Raw genomic sequence first — 14,982 nt, forward strand, 5'->3', positions numbered from 1 at the left:
GCTTCTGTCCACTGAGACTTACAGCCGGGGTTGAGAAGACACCGTCTACGCCTTAAAAATAATAGCTCTTATTACTTATTAAAATGCAGATCAACAGCAATTGACAGTGGCAGAGTACACCAAATTCCAGCATTTCTGTCATATTTTCAAAATAGCGCAGCTTGAATGCTGCTGATTTATAATTAATAATAATCAAAACGCGGCTGGTAAATGCACTTTTATTACAATCCAAATGTGCCGGTTGCCCCAAATGGAAAGCGAGCTGAGTCAAACGAAGCAAAGTAATACAATAATATTATCAGACTGAAACACGGTACAAAAAAAAAAATGGCATCCATATGTACAGTATATTTATGTACAAAAAAAAAAAAAAAAAAAGCAATTTTACACACAAGGTATGAAAAAAAATCATACAACTTTGACAAACTGTAGTGTTACAGAGACAACACAGGCAACAGTGTATAGTTCAAATCAGTGTTCAGGAGGCTCCGAAGCATCCAGATGGGAAGTGCTTATTGTTTCTTCCCCATCGGTGCATCCTTCCATCCGTCCCCACGCGCACACGGCCAGACGACACTCCAAAAGTCCGACTGAAATCACATTCAAACACCAACCTCTTTGCAGCGGGCGACAAACATCTATGCACATTCTTTTAATAGCGTTGTGAGTCGACGACGGCGGCTTCGACGGGGGGGACTTTTACAGGAAGCCGCCGCCGGCTGCTGGGATCCGTGACGTACTATGTCAATAAAAGAGAAGACGAGTCCCGGGTAGACGTGTCGGGTCTACGTGAAAACAATTGAAATTTCATTTCAGTGGGACACTTTCTCTTCTTTACCAATCAGCTAATCCTTTCATTGTCTCTGTTTACAGTGTCTCAGGCACTCCAAGGCAAGACTTTCGGTCTTCAGATTCGTCCTTAAGAGTCCTGAAGAATCGGCAGTAGAACGTCGCGTTCTTACCGCCGCTCGCGGTCGCTCGTATTAACCGAGTCGTCAAAATAGGCTCAAAAAGGACGAGCACGACGGCTGCTTTCCGCAGCCTTTTGCTCCTCGGGCGCCCCTCCCATAACTAACCGACTCACTAAGGTCGCAACAGGCCTCGATTTCAGAAATGTAACAGACGTGATGCTGCGAGGACACTGCGAAAGAAAGAGAGAGAGAGAGAGAGAGAGAGAGAGAGAGAGAGAGAGAGCGGAGGAGGCAAGATAGAATAAGACAAAAGTCATCCGATGCCCACGTGTTAAAGGGTCAGACCTCTAGTTCCTGGTTGTCTGTGTAGTGAAAACGGTTCAACTTCTCCCTCTCCCTGTTGGAGATGTCCTGTTTGTGGGCGTGAGCTGGCTTCAGCGCCGGCGAGGGGTGCGAGGGAGCGGGCGAAGGGGGCAGGGTCAGCTCGATCTCCTCGTAGCAGCGAGGGACCGGCGCCGGGGTCGACGATTGCGCGAGCGGCGCGGCGGGAGGCAGCAGGGGCGCGGGACGGTCCACGTTTCTGATCAGGTTGACAAAGTCCCTCTGGTTGTTGATGCCCTCTTCCTGCGGGACGGCCTGCTGTTTTTTCCGCTTTTGGTGAAGGTGAGAGAGGATGAAGGCACAGGCGGCACAGCCGCAAACCACCACCAAGGCCAGGGTACCCACCAGCACAAGATAGAAACTGACGCCGCCGTGCGTGGAGTCGGATATGGCGCCTGGAAATAAAAAAATTTAAAAAACGTGGCGGTAAAAACCAATTTCATGAAGACCGTGAACCTTGATCTTTTAATTAACATTATAATCTTCTTACCTGGACAGTGCGGACCAATGCAGGGATTTCGGAGGCTCAGGCAGTCATTGCCATGGAAACCCTCTGGACAAGCACACATGTGCTTGCCGTTCAAACTGTGGCAAGCCACCCCCTGCTGGCAGGGGTTGGGATTGCATGGATCCATTATTATCTGAAATAGTCGTCAGAACCGAACATTAATAAGAGAAAAGACCAGGATTATAAAATGCGTTGATTCGGAATTTCTCTATTTACAGTGCGCAAAAATCTGAATTAAAGGAACTTTAATGACGCTCCCTGAAATAACCAGTTCCTGTGTGTAAATCATTTGTGTGCACATCGCTTGCTTTATGTCGTATCTAGTTAATGACCACATCAACCTTCCACCGTCTAAAAACCACTCAGGAATTATGAGTCATGCTGCGATGCAGCGACAACACCAGGAGAGACGCATTCATACTTTTATTTCCAACAGAATGAATGATTATAATAGCATGTTCTCCGTTGGTCACAGTTCACACAGAAAGCAGATGTCACTGATGTATTATCCGAAAAAAGAAGCATTTTGCTCCCGTTCTGTTATCATCCCATGGCTTCTGTGCGATAATTCACATGAAAATAGAGTTAATGATCCACGAATCGACTGATCCGACGTCAGGGTTGTAAACCTGGCACGTCCCTCCTGACTTGCTCTTCAAAATGCCATTTTTGATTATCCCCAACCATTTTCAAGTGATATATTAATTCCGTATATTTTCTAAAAATCATCCGCCCTTTCTGTCATGATGTTTTATTTCTTCACAATCGATACGGTGTCACGCACCTCGCAGAATATTCCCGAATATCCCGTGGGACAGGTGCAAGAGGCGGTGCGCTCGTCCTTCTCCACGCATTGCCCTCCGTGCAGACAGGGCGCGCTGTCACAAGGATTCGGACCAAATTGGCACTGTTTCCCCGAGAAGCCGGGCAGACACAAGCATCTGGACCCCAACACTTGGTCCTGAAGGGGACAGTGGGAATTGTTTTTCGATGAAAATGAATGTATCTAAGTGAAATATGCATTTCATTTAAATGAAAATAAATGTATTTAGACGAGGTGCATCTGTGCTACCGCGACCTCACTACCTATCCTGCCTATTTTTGTTTATTTAATTTATTCTTGTCATTGCTAGTGTCACTCTGTTTATGTTGTCGTTTTTAGTTTTTGGTTGTCTATTTTCACCCTGACTATCTTTTTTTTCCTTCATTCTGTTCATTCTTATCCTTGAGGTTGTTGTTGCTGCTGTTGCTGTTCTCTCTGCCGTCTATTTAATTGTGGATTTTTTTTTTTGCTATTTTCTCTGTTGCTATTTTCTAATTATCTCTCTATTTATATTCACATTCATATTTATTGACACTTACAGGACTATCTCAGAAAATTAGAATATTGTGATAAAGTTCTTTATCTTCTGTAATGCAATTGAAAAAACAAAAATGTCATACATTCTGGATTCATTACAAATCAACTGAAATATTGCAAGACTTTTATTATTTTAATATTGCTGATTATGGCTTACATCTTAAAAAAAACTCCAAAATCCTATTCCAAAATATTAGAATATCATGAAAAAGTCATTTTTGTTTTTTTAATTGCATTACAGAAGATAGAGAACTTTTTCACAATATTCTAATTTTCTGAAACAGTCCTGTAAGTGTCAATAAATATGAATGTAAATATGAATAGAGAGACAATTAGAAAATAGCAAAAGAGAAAATTGCAAAAAAAATCCACAATTGAATAGACTGCTTTTTCATGATATTCTAATGTTTTGAGATTTCTTAAGATTTAAGCCATAATCAGCAATATTAAAATAATAAAAGGCTTGCAATATATCAGTTGATTTGTAATGAATCCAGAATGTATGACATTTTCGTTTTTTGTAATTGCATTACAGAACTTTATCACAATATTCTAATTTTCTGAGACAGTCCTCCATAACTGTTGTGCTGCTGTGACAAAAGAATTTACCCTATGGGGATCAATAAAAATGATCTTATCTTATCTTATCTTATCTTATCTTATCTTATCTTATCTTATCTTATCTTATCTTATCTTATCTCATCTCATCTTATCTCATCTTATCTCATCTTATCTTATCTTAGTCACTATTTAGTCTCAATGAGATAATTGGAGTTTTAAGGTTGTTTTTCATGCTTTGGCTCAATATCTGCAAGACCGATTACATCTCGAGAGCGACGTATTTCCGACTCTCACCTCGCAACGTCCGCCGTTGAGGCACGAGCTCTGACAGCTGCTGTTCCCTAGGAGTCACACAAGCCAGGGAACATATTAATGTGTCACACATACGTGCATCTCGGCCGTGAAAAGCAATAAACAACACAAGAGAGGAGTGACAGTTATGATTTGGTGAGTGTGTGTACAATTATGATGCCATTTCCTGCTGCAACAAGTCAGTACAATACAGGGAGCAGGGACGTTGCTAAACATCCAGGGGGAAGCTGATACTCACTGATGTCACAATTTGGCCCCGTCCACCCGGGAAGGCAGTCACACAGGTATCCGCCGATCAGATTGCGACAGGAGCGGGCGTGGACGCATATATTCATTTCACACTCGTTGGTGTCTGATGGGAGGAGATGTCGGAAGAGGAATCACAATTTGATTAACGGAAACTCTTTTAGCGTGAAATCGCTCGGAAATTCCTTCGCCGCGTCTCACCGCCATTCACGGTTTGCCGTGTTTTCACTGGATAGATGTTTTTTTTTTTTTTTCCGGGAAATGCTCAAAGTCAGATTTCTGTGCAAACCGCAAATTCCAGGTCAGACGGCGATGGGTTTCATGAGTTTGTTTGAGTGTTTGTTTGAGTTTCACTCGATCAAACAAAGCTGTTAAGTTAGTCCAGGTCACGTCCCACTTTGCTACTGCACATGAAGAGTCGAATGTTGTGACACGGCGCGGGAATTGCACAATAATAAAAAGGCCGAATTTATATTACATCGCAAGCATCGGCTCATCAAAGAGGCATTTGGCCAGTATAAATAGTGAACCCTTTGTCTCCCGATTTGGAAGTTGACGTTGGACAGGAATCGGACACATGCGAGCCAGCCGGAGACGACGCGTACGCTTTGTGAAATCACCCGAGGATACATCTGATACAGAGCAGCGCCGTTAAACGGAGAACACGTCACTCCCAAAGACACTGTTTATTTTTGTGTGAGAGAGTTCCCACCCTCTCAGTCAGGGAGTGCAGAAGCCCAGAGGGCCGGGTCCCGGTGGCCGAAAGGATTAGAGAGAAAACGCCGAATGAATGAAGAGGAAGTATGTAATCTAAGCCTGTGACCATCGCTGACACCTATCACGCTACCCCGAGGTATTGTGTGAATGTACGTGTGTGCGTGTGTGTGTGTGTGTGTGTGTGAGTTTGGTATGCTCATCCGCGTGTGCCCAAGTGCAGTCTCCCTTGCTAAACCAAAGGCTTCTTTCTGATTCGCTGCAGGAATAATAATAATAATAATAATAATGATAATGATAATAATATAATAATAATAATAATAATAATAATAATAATAATAATAATAATAATAATAATAATAATAATAATAATAATGATAATAATGATAATAATGATAATAATAATAATAATAAAAGCTACAATAATAATGATAATAAAAGCTATAATAATAATAATAACAAAAACTACAATAATAATAATAAAAATAATAATACATTTAATAATGACAACAATAATAATGCGTTTAATAATTTGAATCATTTTATACATTATTAATCATTGTAGAGAGGTTCATTCTCTGTGTTTCACCCTACAAGGATGAGCCATGACTAGTTGGCTGCCGTCTAGCAGCGCCAGAGGAGCAATTTGGGGTTCAGCAACACTTCGACACATTTGGAGGAGCCGGGAATCGAACCAGTAAACCAGGAAGTGGCCCCCGGCCAAAGGAGCGAAAGCGAAAAATCGTTTATCCAAACATCATTCGGGATTTGACCCGTTCCCGCCTGTTTCTATTTGCCCGATACCTTATCGGCTCCATCGCTCGAACACGTGTGCAACTTCTGTAACGTGAGGTTCCGGCCTGCGATGCGGAACTGCGGGGGATTATCAAGCATCAGAGTGACATATCACCGTCGCGCAGAGGTGGAGAGCCTGTCACCCTGAAATATGTCTTCATTTTTACTTTATAACCCCCGAGCCGCCGGACGGGTTTATACTTTCAGCGTCTTCGTGTCCTGATTGCGACACCGTCTAACTCGGCGGCCCGCGGGGAGCAAACTTGTCAATATGAATGAACGCGGCACAAAGAGACGTGACAGTGCATTTGCAGAATACTGATTCACTGCCGGGACGGGCGGATGGGAAAATTAAAATGCCGCCGGCTTTTTCTCCTTTAACTCCCGCTCCAAAGCGCGGCCTTGGTTCGGGCGAAAACGCTGAGACGTCGCGCAGATGCGGGTTTGGTGGGAAAGGCCAGATTGCGAGATTTTTCAATCAATTTCACCCACTTGACCAGATCGTTACGAAAATGCCATAAAAGCAGAGCTTCGGTAAACAACATTACTTCACCGTGGAAGATCAGACCCGCAGAGTTTGAATTCACTTTGCAGAAACGTCAGAGGTTTCGCTCTTGCTGAATTTAGGGTCTTAATTCGATATTCATCTGTCATAGACTACGTATTACTCAACCGCTGCATCGCAGGCCTGTTAACCCGATTTGAATAAACCATATCCCGCTTGCTCTGAGAAACCTCAAAAACAACACTGAAGCGGTTGTGTCACTCCAGGCCTCCAATATCCAATTATGGATTGCAGCAAAGAGACATTTTGGGGAGAGTGATGAGGAGCAGGTTTGCTCAAAACACACTTCATTCTGTCACATTTATAATGTAGAGGGTAAAATACGAGGCGGGACAACTTCAATAAACTAAATAAATGATAATGAAGCTAAAAAAGAACGATATGAAAGCCATTCAATTGTTTATTCTCCCCCGAAGAATCTCTTGAACTCATTGCCGGTAACACGCCGCAAGTAACGCGTCGCAGCCGTGGTTATTGCGCCGTGGCGTGCCGACCGCCGTTTTAAGGCTTTCCATTAATCACTGCATGTTTAGTGTGAGAAAAAATGAATAGGTCACAAGCGATAGTATTGCAGTTCATAGCGCTTTCCAAATAGAAAAGGTAGCGACTGGCGACAAGAAGGGTTTAGAAAAGCCGAAAAGCTGCAAGAAAAAGTTATTCTCGTCGTTTAATTTCATTTTTCACAGAATTCTAACCTTTCTTCTGCTTTGTATTACAGGTTATTTACTATAAGAGGTTACAAAAAATGACACACATGATTAAAGATGATTATGATAAAAATGATTATTATTTAAGATAATTAATTAGAGGTTATGAGTAGTCGGCAAAAATTGCTTGCTTCTATGTTACCATTATTGTTACAGGTCAATAGTCTCCACTTGTATATATCGCTTTTTGTAACTTTTGTTCAATTATTTAAGCAGGTCCCCCTGTAATGACGGGTCCTCGCTCAGCTACATTTGAATTGTAAGTTGCATCCTCGCAAAACGCAGAATGTGTTCGGAGTAAATGGTGCTCCACTGACCCAGCTGGCACGTCCTGCCGCTCCACCCGGGGGGGCAAAGGCACCGGTGGCCTCCGGGAACCTCCTGACAGGTCGAGCCGCGTCCGCAGGGGCTCCGATCGCACCGCCTCACCGCTGCCAAGAGCCAGGGAGAAAACACTCTGCATGAACCACTGGTCTGGGTAATGGGAGGTGCTGTAATTGGTGTGTGAATGCATACTGAGCTTGTGCGTCCTGGTGTGTGTGTGTGTGTGTGTGTGTGTATCATGGTACAGACATGTGATCCGAACTGTGTATCCGTATGTGGATGCTTTGGCAGCCTGTGTTTTCGGGTGCTGTGATTTCTGGGCAAATAGTGATAATTGCAGTCTGCTGCACACACACACACACACACACACACACACACACATGGCTTACACCTCCAATCGTCCAAAGATAGCGGATAACAGGCAAAATACCCTCTTTTCCACTCCTGTGAAAGTGAAAATATGGAAATGTGCAGACAGAGAGGAATAGAGCCGGTCAGACGCTTCTATGTGTTTAACTCAAGGCTGTAGGTTGAAAATCTTTGCGGCTATCTCTCCTTTTCCCATGCATATTTCTGCAGCAAGCGCTGTCTCTCATAACCTTCTTCATTTACGTAACCCGGCAGAACAACCATTTTCCACAGCATTGACCCCGACTCCAAACCCTGGCCCAGCCGAGAGGCGGCACCTCTTCTAAAACTATTATTTCTCAACAAACACAGCCTTTAATTAATACCGCTTGTATATATAAATCTAGTCTGAAAACCGAGCCCTGTTGTTTTGTTTATTGCCGTCGTTCCCTTCACGTCAGACAGTCCTCCCTTGCTGCGAATTCCCCGGAGTGTGCCGTCGCACACACAGACACGGAGACAGATTTGATGGTCGGGCAACAAACAGAAGTGTCTGACAAAAGCAAAAATAAACGATCTCTTAATTAATCTGTTTGTCTCTCCCTCTTTCCTATTTACATGCCAGCGAGTGACCCGCGACGGCATCTATCCCGCTGGAGGCGAGCGCCGGGGATGTGGAACGCCACGTGTTTACACTCACAGCTCTGACATGAAATAACCTGTATGATCCAATCTCATCTGCGGCGACTCCAAAAAAACCATGGGGGCTCAACGCCTATTGTGCACGCAGACTCTCGGCGGAGACAGACTGTCGTGACAGCTCGGTCGCTGCACTGCCAAAAACACATCTGACCTTTAACCGTGCCTTTAAGCATGGCAGCATGCAACAGCACGTCAGAAGCTAGCGACCCATAATAAAACTTTGAAACAGCGGCCTTGAAACAAATAAAATCTTATATGTAATTATGTCCAGTCAAAATTATTCGGTGGTAAAGGTGAACGTGAATGGGGTATTTAGCATTTCGCTAGCATTAGCATTTGATGCAACAAAATACGGTATGAATAAAATGGGAAAAAAATAGAAAAAAACAATCGCTCAAAAACTCTGTGATGCTTTTCCGGCGTAGTTTACCTCAACGTATCACTTTGGGGGATTGAATATGTCAAATATGGCGTTCCGCAAGGCTCAATTTTGGGACAAATTGAATTCTATTCGGCGTGTACCGTTATGCGAACAGCTGACAGCTGACGGAACGTCTTAGCTGAGCGGTCCTCTGCCATGCACTTTATAGGCTTGATAATATAAATAATATAAACGTATTGGCAACAGCTTCGCAAATGACATAATCCCGTCATCGCAAGACGAGAACGCTGGGCGCGTGATGCACCTCGTAAAATGCGTACAAACACATTATCATCACCTAATGAACGTTTCCAGAAATTTCGAGTAAATTAACATTTTGCCGAACTTTCATTGCCATAAAGCCTGCGATGCTGCTGACTGTCCGATGACGTGAACGGGCGATCGTAATTCCTTGCAACAAGGAGTGGCCATCCATCCGCCAACCCCACGCCGATGACTGTGCACGCACAAATTAAGCAAGTGATCACGCGTTAAACCCAAATGGACGACTCCCACAGCCTTTTCGCAAGCCTCGACAGAAGAAGCGAAGATCCGCTGGAGACAGCGTGGCGTCATTTCGCTGCCAGTCTTTTAACTGGGGGACACAGGTTTAAACACATCGCCCTGGCATTGGTCTCCTCATACCGACTGCCAGTACATTTCTGACTTGATTTTACAGCAATCTGAAGTGTCTATTTATTGGTGGGACTGCTCAGCACGTTTCAGATCTCCTCTCCCCGTATGACCCTGCTTTGGCGCTCGAAACGTCTTCGGAGCTGTTAACTCTTCTAGAACTGCGGGTGAAAACAAAAAAGGAAAAAACAAATAAGGGCGACGATGCGCTCGGAGGCCGTGCCAGGGGAAATACGTCAGGCTGAGTCAGTGGCTTCCTTTACAGCCAAGCTTATATATACTTCAATCGCAGCGCCTTCCTGACGGCTTGGATGCGATTTGCGATGTGGGATTTTACGTGCTATTATTTTTGGACGAAGCTGTTCGTAAATGCGTTTGGACGGATGAATTAAAGCGTGGTTGCTTTTTGGCAATTTAACCAACACGGTGATGCTACATCATTGCAACATCATTTCTCATTATTTTCATTTGGATCCACGTGAATAAACTGGATTATGTTGAAAGAATATCCTGCCATTGGAATTTTTTTTGTGGAAACAGAAATTAAGCTTGTTCACACATGAATTCACGGTTTTTGTTTGTACTTTACACACAAAGAGGCTCCTTGATTCTCCGCGCCTCCGTCGTCGCACGCGTGCACATCACGACCGGGCCTTTTGTTTGAATTTAAATGACTAATTTAGACTGCCGTGAAAAATTCTCCTCTCTGTTTCTTCTCAAAGAGACACCCCCTACGGTTTGTCTTTCCCTTTGCGCCGCTCAAGCTTTTGTTTTTGTCGCACCGCAGTTTCGTTTGTCCCCTTGTGACATTCAGTCAACGGTCTTGAACTGTAATCCTGCTAATCTGGATCAGCGTCTGAACGCAAAGCCCCGCATCTGCGTGGGATCTGCCCGGCGAGATTGCAAAACCTTGAATTTTCGGCAAACAACTCAAAACCCCCGTCGCATTTTAGAATAAATCCAGCGAGTTGATTGGAGGACGTGTGAACGAACAGGCGCACATGAACGCACCGGCGGAACAGTGATGTGGGATGGCTTGTACACATTCCAGTTCCAACTCGCTTTCTTCTCATACCGAGAATCTGTTTCGCCCGTGTGTGTTCAGCACGTGTGTGTGTGTTAGAAGCATTGACGCTCACCATCTGCGCAGGTGTGTCCGGTCCAGCCGTCGGCGCAGGCGCAGCTGAAGCCCGTCGGATCCTCCACGCACGTGGCGCCGTTCAAACACGGGGTGGACAAACAGGCGTGCTCCACTGATGAGGGCAAAGAGAAGGTAGGATGTGAACATGCAAACCCCATTTCTCCGATCATCATTTGACTTGTTCCCTCCTGACCAGCCACAACTAGCAGAGTTTCTCCATCGTGAAACCCAAAGCCACTGGTTTCATCTTTGCGAAACTGCTAAAAACTCAGCAGGTGCTCCTCGTCTCCAAAAACAAAGCAGGGAGCTGGTCGTCACCTGTCGCGGGGACTTTACACGAAACTCCCGAAGCCGCCCGGAGGCCCCCAAGAGTTAGCCTCTTTCAGTAATTATCATATTTTCCGGATTATAAGCCGCTACTTTTTTCCCCACGCTTTGAGCTCTGCGGCTTATATAATGATGTGGCTAATATTGGCTCTAGCAGGAAGTGCAAAACGAGACAGACGCAAAAATCATTCACAAAAACTGGCCGCGTACGAAGAGCATCCTTTTCCGAGGTCTGCCAGCGGACGCTAACAGGGTGGAGCAGTGTGACAGAATCCACCGTCACCCACGGGTTTCCAAAAGCTGGGCTGCTGCGTGAGGAGAACAACACAAACTTTGGGAACTTTGCCTCGGGACAAAAGTGACATTGCGAGCGACATCGGCAGAGACCTAAAAGCTGCGTGATGGATATTTTCTAAGGCTCTTTAACTCCAACACTGTAGTTTCAGTGTTTGATCAGCCATGTTAGAAACAATTAAGGTATGTAAATAAACATTTAGAAAACCTTTCAGTGTTAATATCTCATTTCACATCATGGATATTTATAGCTTATAATCCGGTGCAGCTGATATATATATAAAAAAAAAAATCCCTTTAAAATTTAGTGGGTGCGGCTTAAATCCCAATGCGCCCTGTTGTCCGGAAAATACCTGCAAAATGTAATTTTTGAATAAATCTTAAATAGTTCTACTTATTTGAATATATTGGATTAATGTGGCTGTAGACAGCGGTGGCGACAGATATGATAGATCAGGTGACTTGGTGTTTGAAAGATGTCCAATTCTGGAGAGAAAAGGAAAAAATTCGAAACAATGAGGAGATAAACTATCCCTTCATTCATTATCTTGACCGCAGCATGAGAACACACAGAAAGACCCCCCTGTCAGAATCCAACCAGGGACCTTCTTCTTCAGAGATAAACCAGTCATGCAGATTTGACTGGGAGCATATTTCATAAGGAACGTAGCCCGTCTCACTCCATCTATCTTGTCAGTCGGACAAACATTTATTGAGTTTGCTATTCCGGCCCTGCCAGCCTGTTTCTAAACAGCAGTTGGGCTGCCAGGTTCATGGTTGTCATCAAAACCCATCGAGCTTTAGCACATCGCGTATTGGGTTTGTTGTTACTGTCCGTGCCATACGATGTGTTCGGTCTACGTTAGAAGAACCGAAGCTCACCGATTTCACAGTTGCGTCCTCTGAAGCCGTCCTGGCACTCGCACTGGTACTCGTTCGGCTCCGTGTTGGTGCAGGTCCCGCCGTTCTTGCAAGGCTGATGCGTCCCGCAGTAGTTCAGGTCTGAGGGCGAGATCCTCGGGGTTATATTTTACTCCACAGCCAGTCGTGCTCTCTGCACTGATAATCACGGTTTTCCCTCCAGCTCGCTGTGAGATTCGACCACCAAGACAGTTTGATTTGATTCTGGAGACACTGACAAGAGCTTTCCGCCTTCTCCGGAGGGTCTCCGAACTGGGCGGGACTGCGTTCTGTAACGCTCGCATCCCGAAAAAAGGGCTTTTCATAAAAAACATGACAAAGGTTACCTGTTTGTTTTGAATTTGACAATTTTGCTCAGTAACATGCACTCCCAGAGCCGTTTACATCCACGTACCACTAGGCGTTATACATCCGCCCTCAGTCGAAACCTACAACTTTTTAATGGGTCAGTTGTATTCCTGGCTGAATAAACAGAACCAAACAAACTTAATATATTAAAAACATGGAGGACCCCCATATAAACCATAATGAAAAAGTTGTGGCCCAAGGCTGAACCTACTTTCTGACCCCTGTTGGACCTCGACAGGAAATCAAAGATAAACCAAAGAGGACAAATAGCTACAGATGCTTTTGTTTGAGTTGCAACACACACACACACACACACATATACACAGATGTGCGGTATCCAGGTCAGCTCAGAGTGCTGCAGGGTTTGTTTTCTCCACTCTACTGGACGATTAAAGCTTTTGCTTTCTCGCTAATGATCTCCATCGCTTTTTTCTCAGCGCAGTGTTTACGCCGCTCCGCCCAGCGCCGAACGCCCTCACCTTACCCAGGTGTATCGCCTTTCCTCCGCACAATGTAGCGTCATCTGAGCCCGGGATCCCGACACCCATGCAGAGAGTAGTGTGTCCCCCCCCCATTCATAGTCTGACTAGCTCACCCCTCTTAGATTTTTATGTTCTCCTCCAGCCAATGCCGGGCTTCCACCTGACGATTTTTACAGACTTAAAACAGAAAATCGAAGGTGGCAGCGATATCAAACATATCAAACATATTTGATATTAACGCAAGTCTTTCAGTCTTTACGGCGATGTGACACGATCAACAGCCGATAGATGAGCTCCGACTAAACAGGAAACCCGGCGAACAAACGATCACGAGGCGGCAGAGACTGTATTTTTTGGCGGTTTGGACGGGGACGGCGAAGGACGTCCTGATCATCACGAAGCGTCATTCCCGATCATTCACTCAGGCCTACATACGGTGGATCGTCTCCTACGGGCTCCAGTTTAGTCATTCGGTGTTACCTTGATGGAAGTCTGCTATTCTAACAGCTATCCACTTGCACCGATGGCTCACGTTTTACCGCGCAGTCGTCGAAGGGGAAACTAAGGAGATATAGACTCAAGCGGCCTGGAAGGCATCGGATGGTTGATTTAAGGTCAGCGACGATTAGTCAACAACCCGTCGGGTGCGTTCGGATCAGAATTAATACCTTTGCTTCAGGTCTTGTTCGAAGCAACCCTGCATTGTGTCAGCAGGCCCCGCCCTACGGCGTCATAGACGGCGTCAAAGACTAGCATCATCTCTCTCAACCTTCAAGAAACAAGTAAAAACTTTTCTCTTTCAGGACTTTTTACTGCGCTGATGCTTGAGCTGCCCCAGATCAGGTTAGGCACCAAGTTAGGCTATGCAGTGTGTGTGTGTGTGTGTACGTTTGTGTACGTCTTTGTCAAAAAAAAAAAAAAAACTCACTAACCCAAGCTTACTGTTCTGTATATTTCCTGTGCATCTTGTATTTGCAAGTGTTATTTGCAGTCCTTACATATTGTAAGTCACTTTGGATAAAAGCGTCTGCCAAATGTAATGTAATGTAATGTAATAGAGCCCCGACCCCATGACGTCACCTACATCACACAGTTACGGGTCAACGTGTCTGACCTTTGTCGCACAGAAGTCCACCCCAGTTGACGTCACAGACGCACTGCCAGGGCTCGCTGCAGCTTCCGTACACACAGCCGGGGAATGTGGAGCACTGGTCGCACAGAGGTCCCATCCAGCCATAATAACACCTGGAAGAGGAAGGTGCTTAAACACTAACAGGAAAACGCCAATACCATAGGAGTGGTGACATTTCTGACTCTGTGTGTGTGTGTGTGTGTGTGTGTGTGTGTGTGTGTGTAGTGAAACTTACTTGCATTCTCCCGGTACAGAACAGGAACCATGGACTGGGTGACACCCCTGCCTACACACCGCTATGGATACAGAACACATGCAAACGCATTAGAAGAGTTGAAAATTAGCAACATATAAGTAACCGTCACTTTAACTGAGTCACTTCCAGTTAAAAAATAACCATCCCTTTATTCCAGATACGTAAGAGCTGCAGGAAAATCCCCCCCCCTCCCCGTGTCATCATGATCAGTAACCCCGAAAGGGGTAACGGCCAAACCCTGGCTAATTTCTCCAGACATCCTGCTTCTCCACAGTCCAATCAGCAACCTGCTGAGGAGGAAGTCGGATCAGCGGAGCCACGGGCGGGGTGGGTCGAGCTGCAGGATGTCCCAAAACTGGTTGCACGTCCTTCAGGGTTTCCATGGTTTCCACTCCCGTTTCCTCTATTCACTTTTACCATTGCGACACGATGGCAGAGCTCCGAGGTCACCCGGCGAGGTCATATCCAGCTGATGAGTCACAGAGCAGAGGAGAATAATCCCCTCCGAATGTCCAGAGGAGTCAGCTGGAGTGTGTTTCCAGACGTGGCTCTCTGTTCCCATGCTGTTTGTCCCTTACGTCTCGCAATCGCTT

At 45.1% G+C, this 14,982-nt stretch overlaps 1 protein-coding gene and 1 long non-coding RNA gene across 2 annotated transcripts in view; one reads left to right on the forward strand and one right to left on the reverse strand.

Annotated features, from left to right (window-relative positions):
- Positions 1 to 204: 204 nt before the first annotated feature.
- Positions 205 to 14,982, reverse strand: part of LOC147224476 (uncharacterized) — a 44,981-nt gene continuing 30,203 nt past the window's right edge. The window contains exons 5-14 of the mRNA XM_086164047.1: positions 14,369 to 14,429; positions 14,116 to 14,246; positions 12,133 to 12,252; positions 10,628 to 10,741; positions 7,378 to 7,491; positions 4,272 to 4,385; positions 4,016 to 4,062; positions 2,585 to 2,761; positions 1,783 to 1,933; positions 205 to 1,687 (exon numbers count right to left, since the gene is read on the reverse strand). Coding sequence (XP_086020173.1) covers positions 1,251 to 1,687; positions 1,783 to 1,933; positions 2,585 to 2,761; positions 4,016 to 4,062; positions 4,272 to 4,385; positions 7,378 to 7,491; positions 10,628 to 10,741; positions 12,133 to 12,252; positions 14,116 to 14,246; positions 14,369 to 14,429 — 1,466 coding nt within the window. The 3' untranslated portion in view covers positions 205 to 1,250. The remainder of the gene's footprint in view (positions 1,688 to 1,782; positions 1,934 to 2,584; positions 2,762 to 4,015; positions 4,063 to 4,271; positions 4,386 to 7,377; positions 7,492 to 10,627; positions 10,742 to 12,132; positions 12,253 to 14,115; positions 14,247 to 14,368; positions 14,430 to 14,982) is intronic.
- On the forward strand, positions 4,397 to 8,698 carry LOC147224477 (uncharacterized). Its single transcript, XR_015107435.1, has 2 exons — positions 4,397 to 5,132; positions 8,358 to 8,698. It is a non-coding gene; the product is annotated as an uncharacterized LOC147224477 (long non-coding RNA).

The sequence above is a fragment of the Fistularia commersonii genome, chromosome 18 (genome assembly GCF_037954325.1).
Source record: "Fistularia commersonii isolate RoL2024-O1a breed Wild chromosome 18, RoL_Fcom_v1.0, whole genome shotgun sequence".
Taxonomy (NCBI): Eukaryota; Metazoa; Chordata; class Actinopteri; order Syngnathiformes; family Fistulariidae; genus Fistularia; species Fistularia commersonii.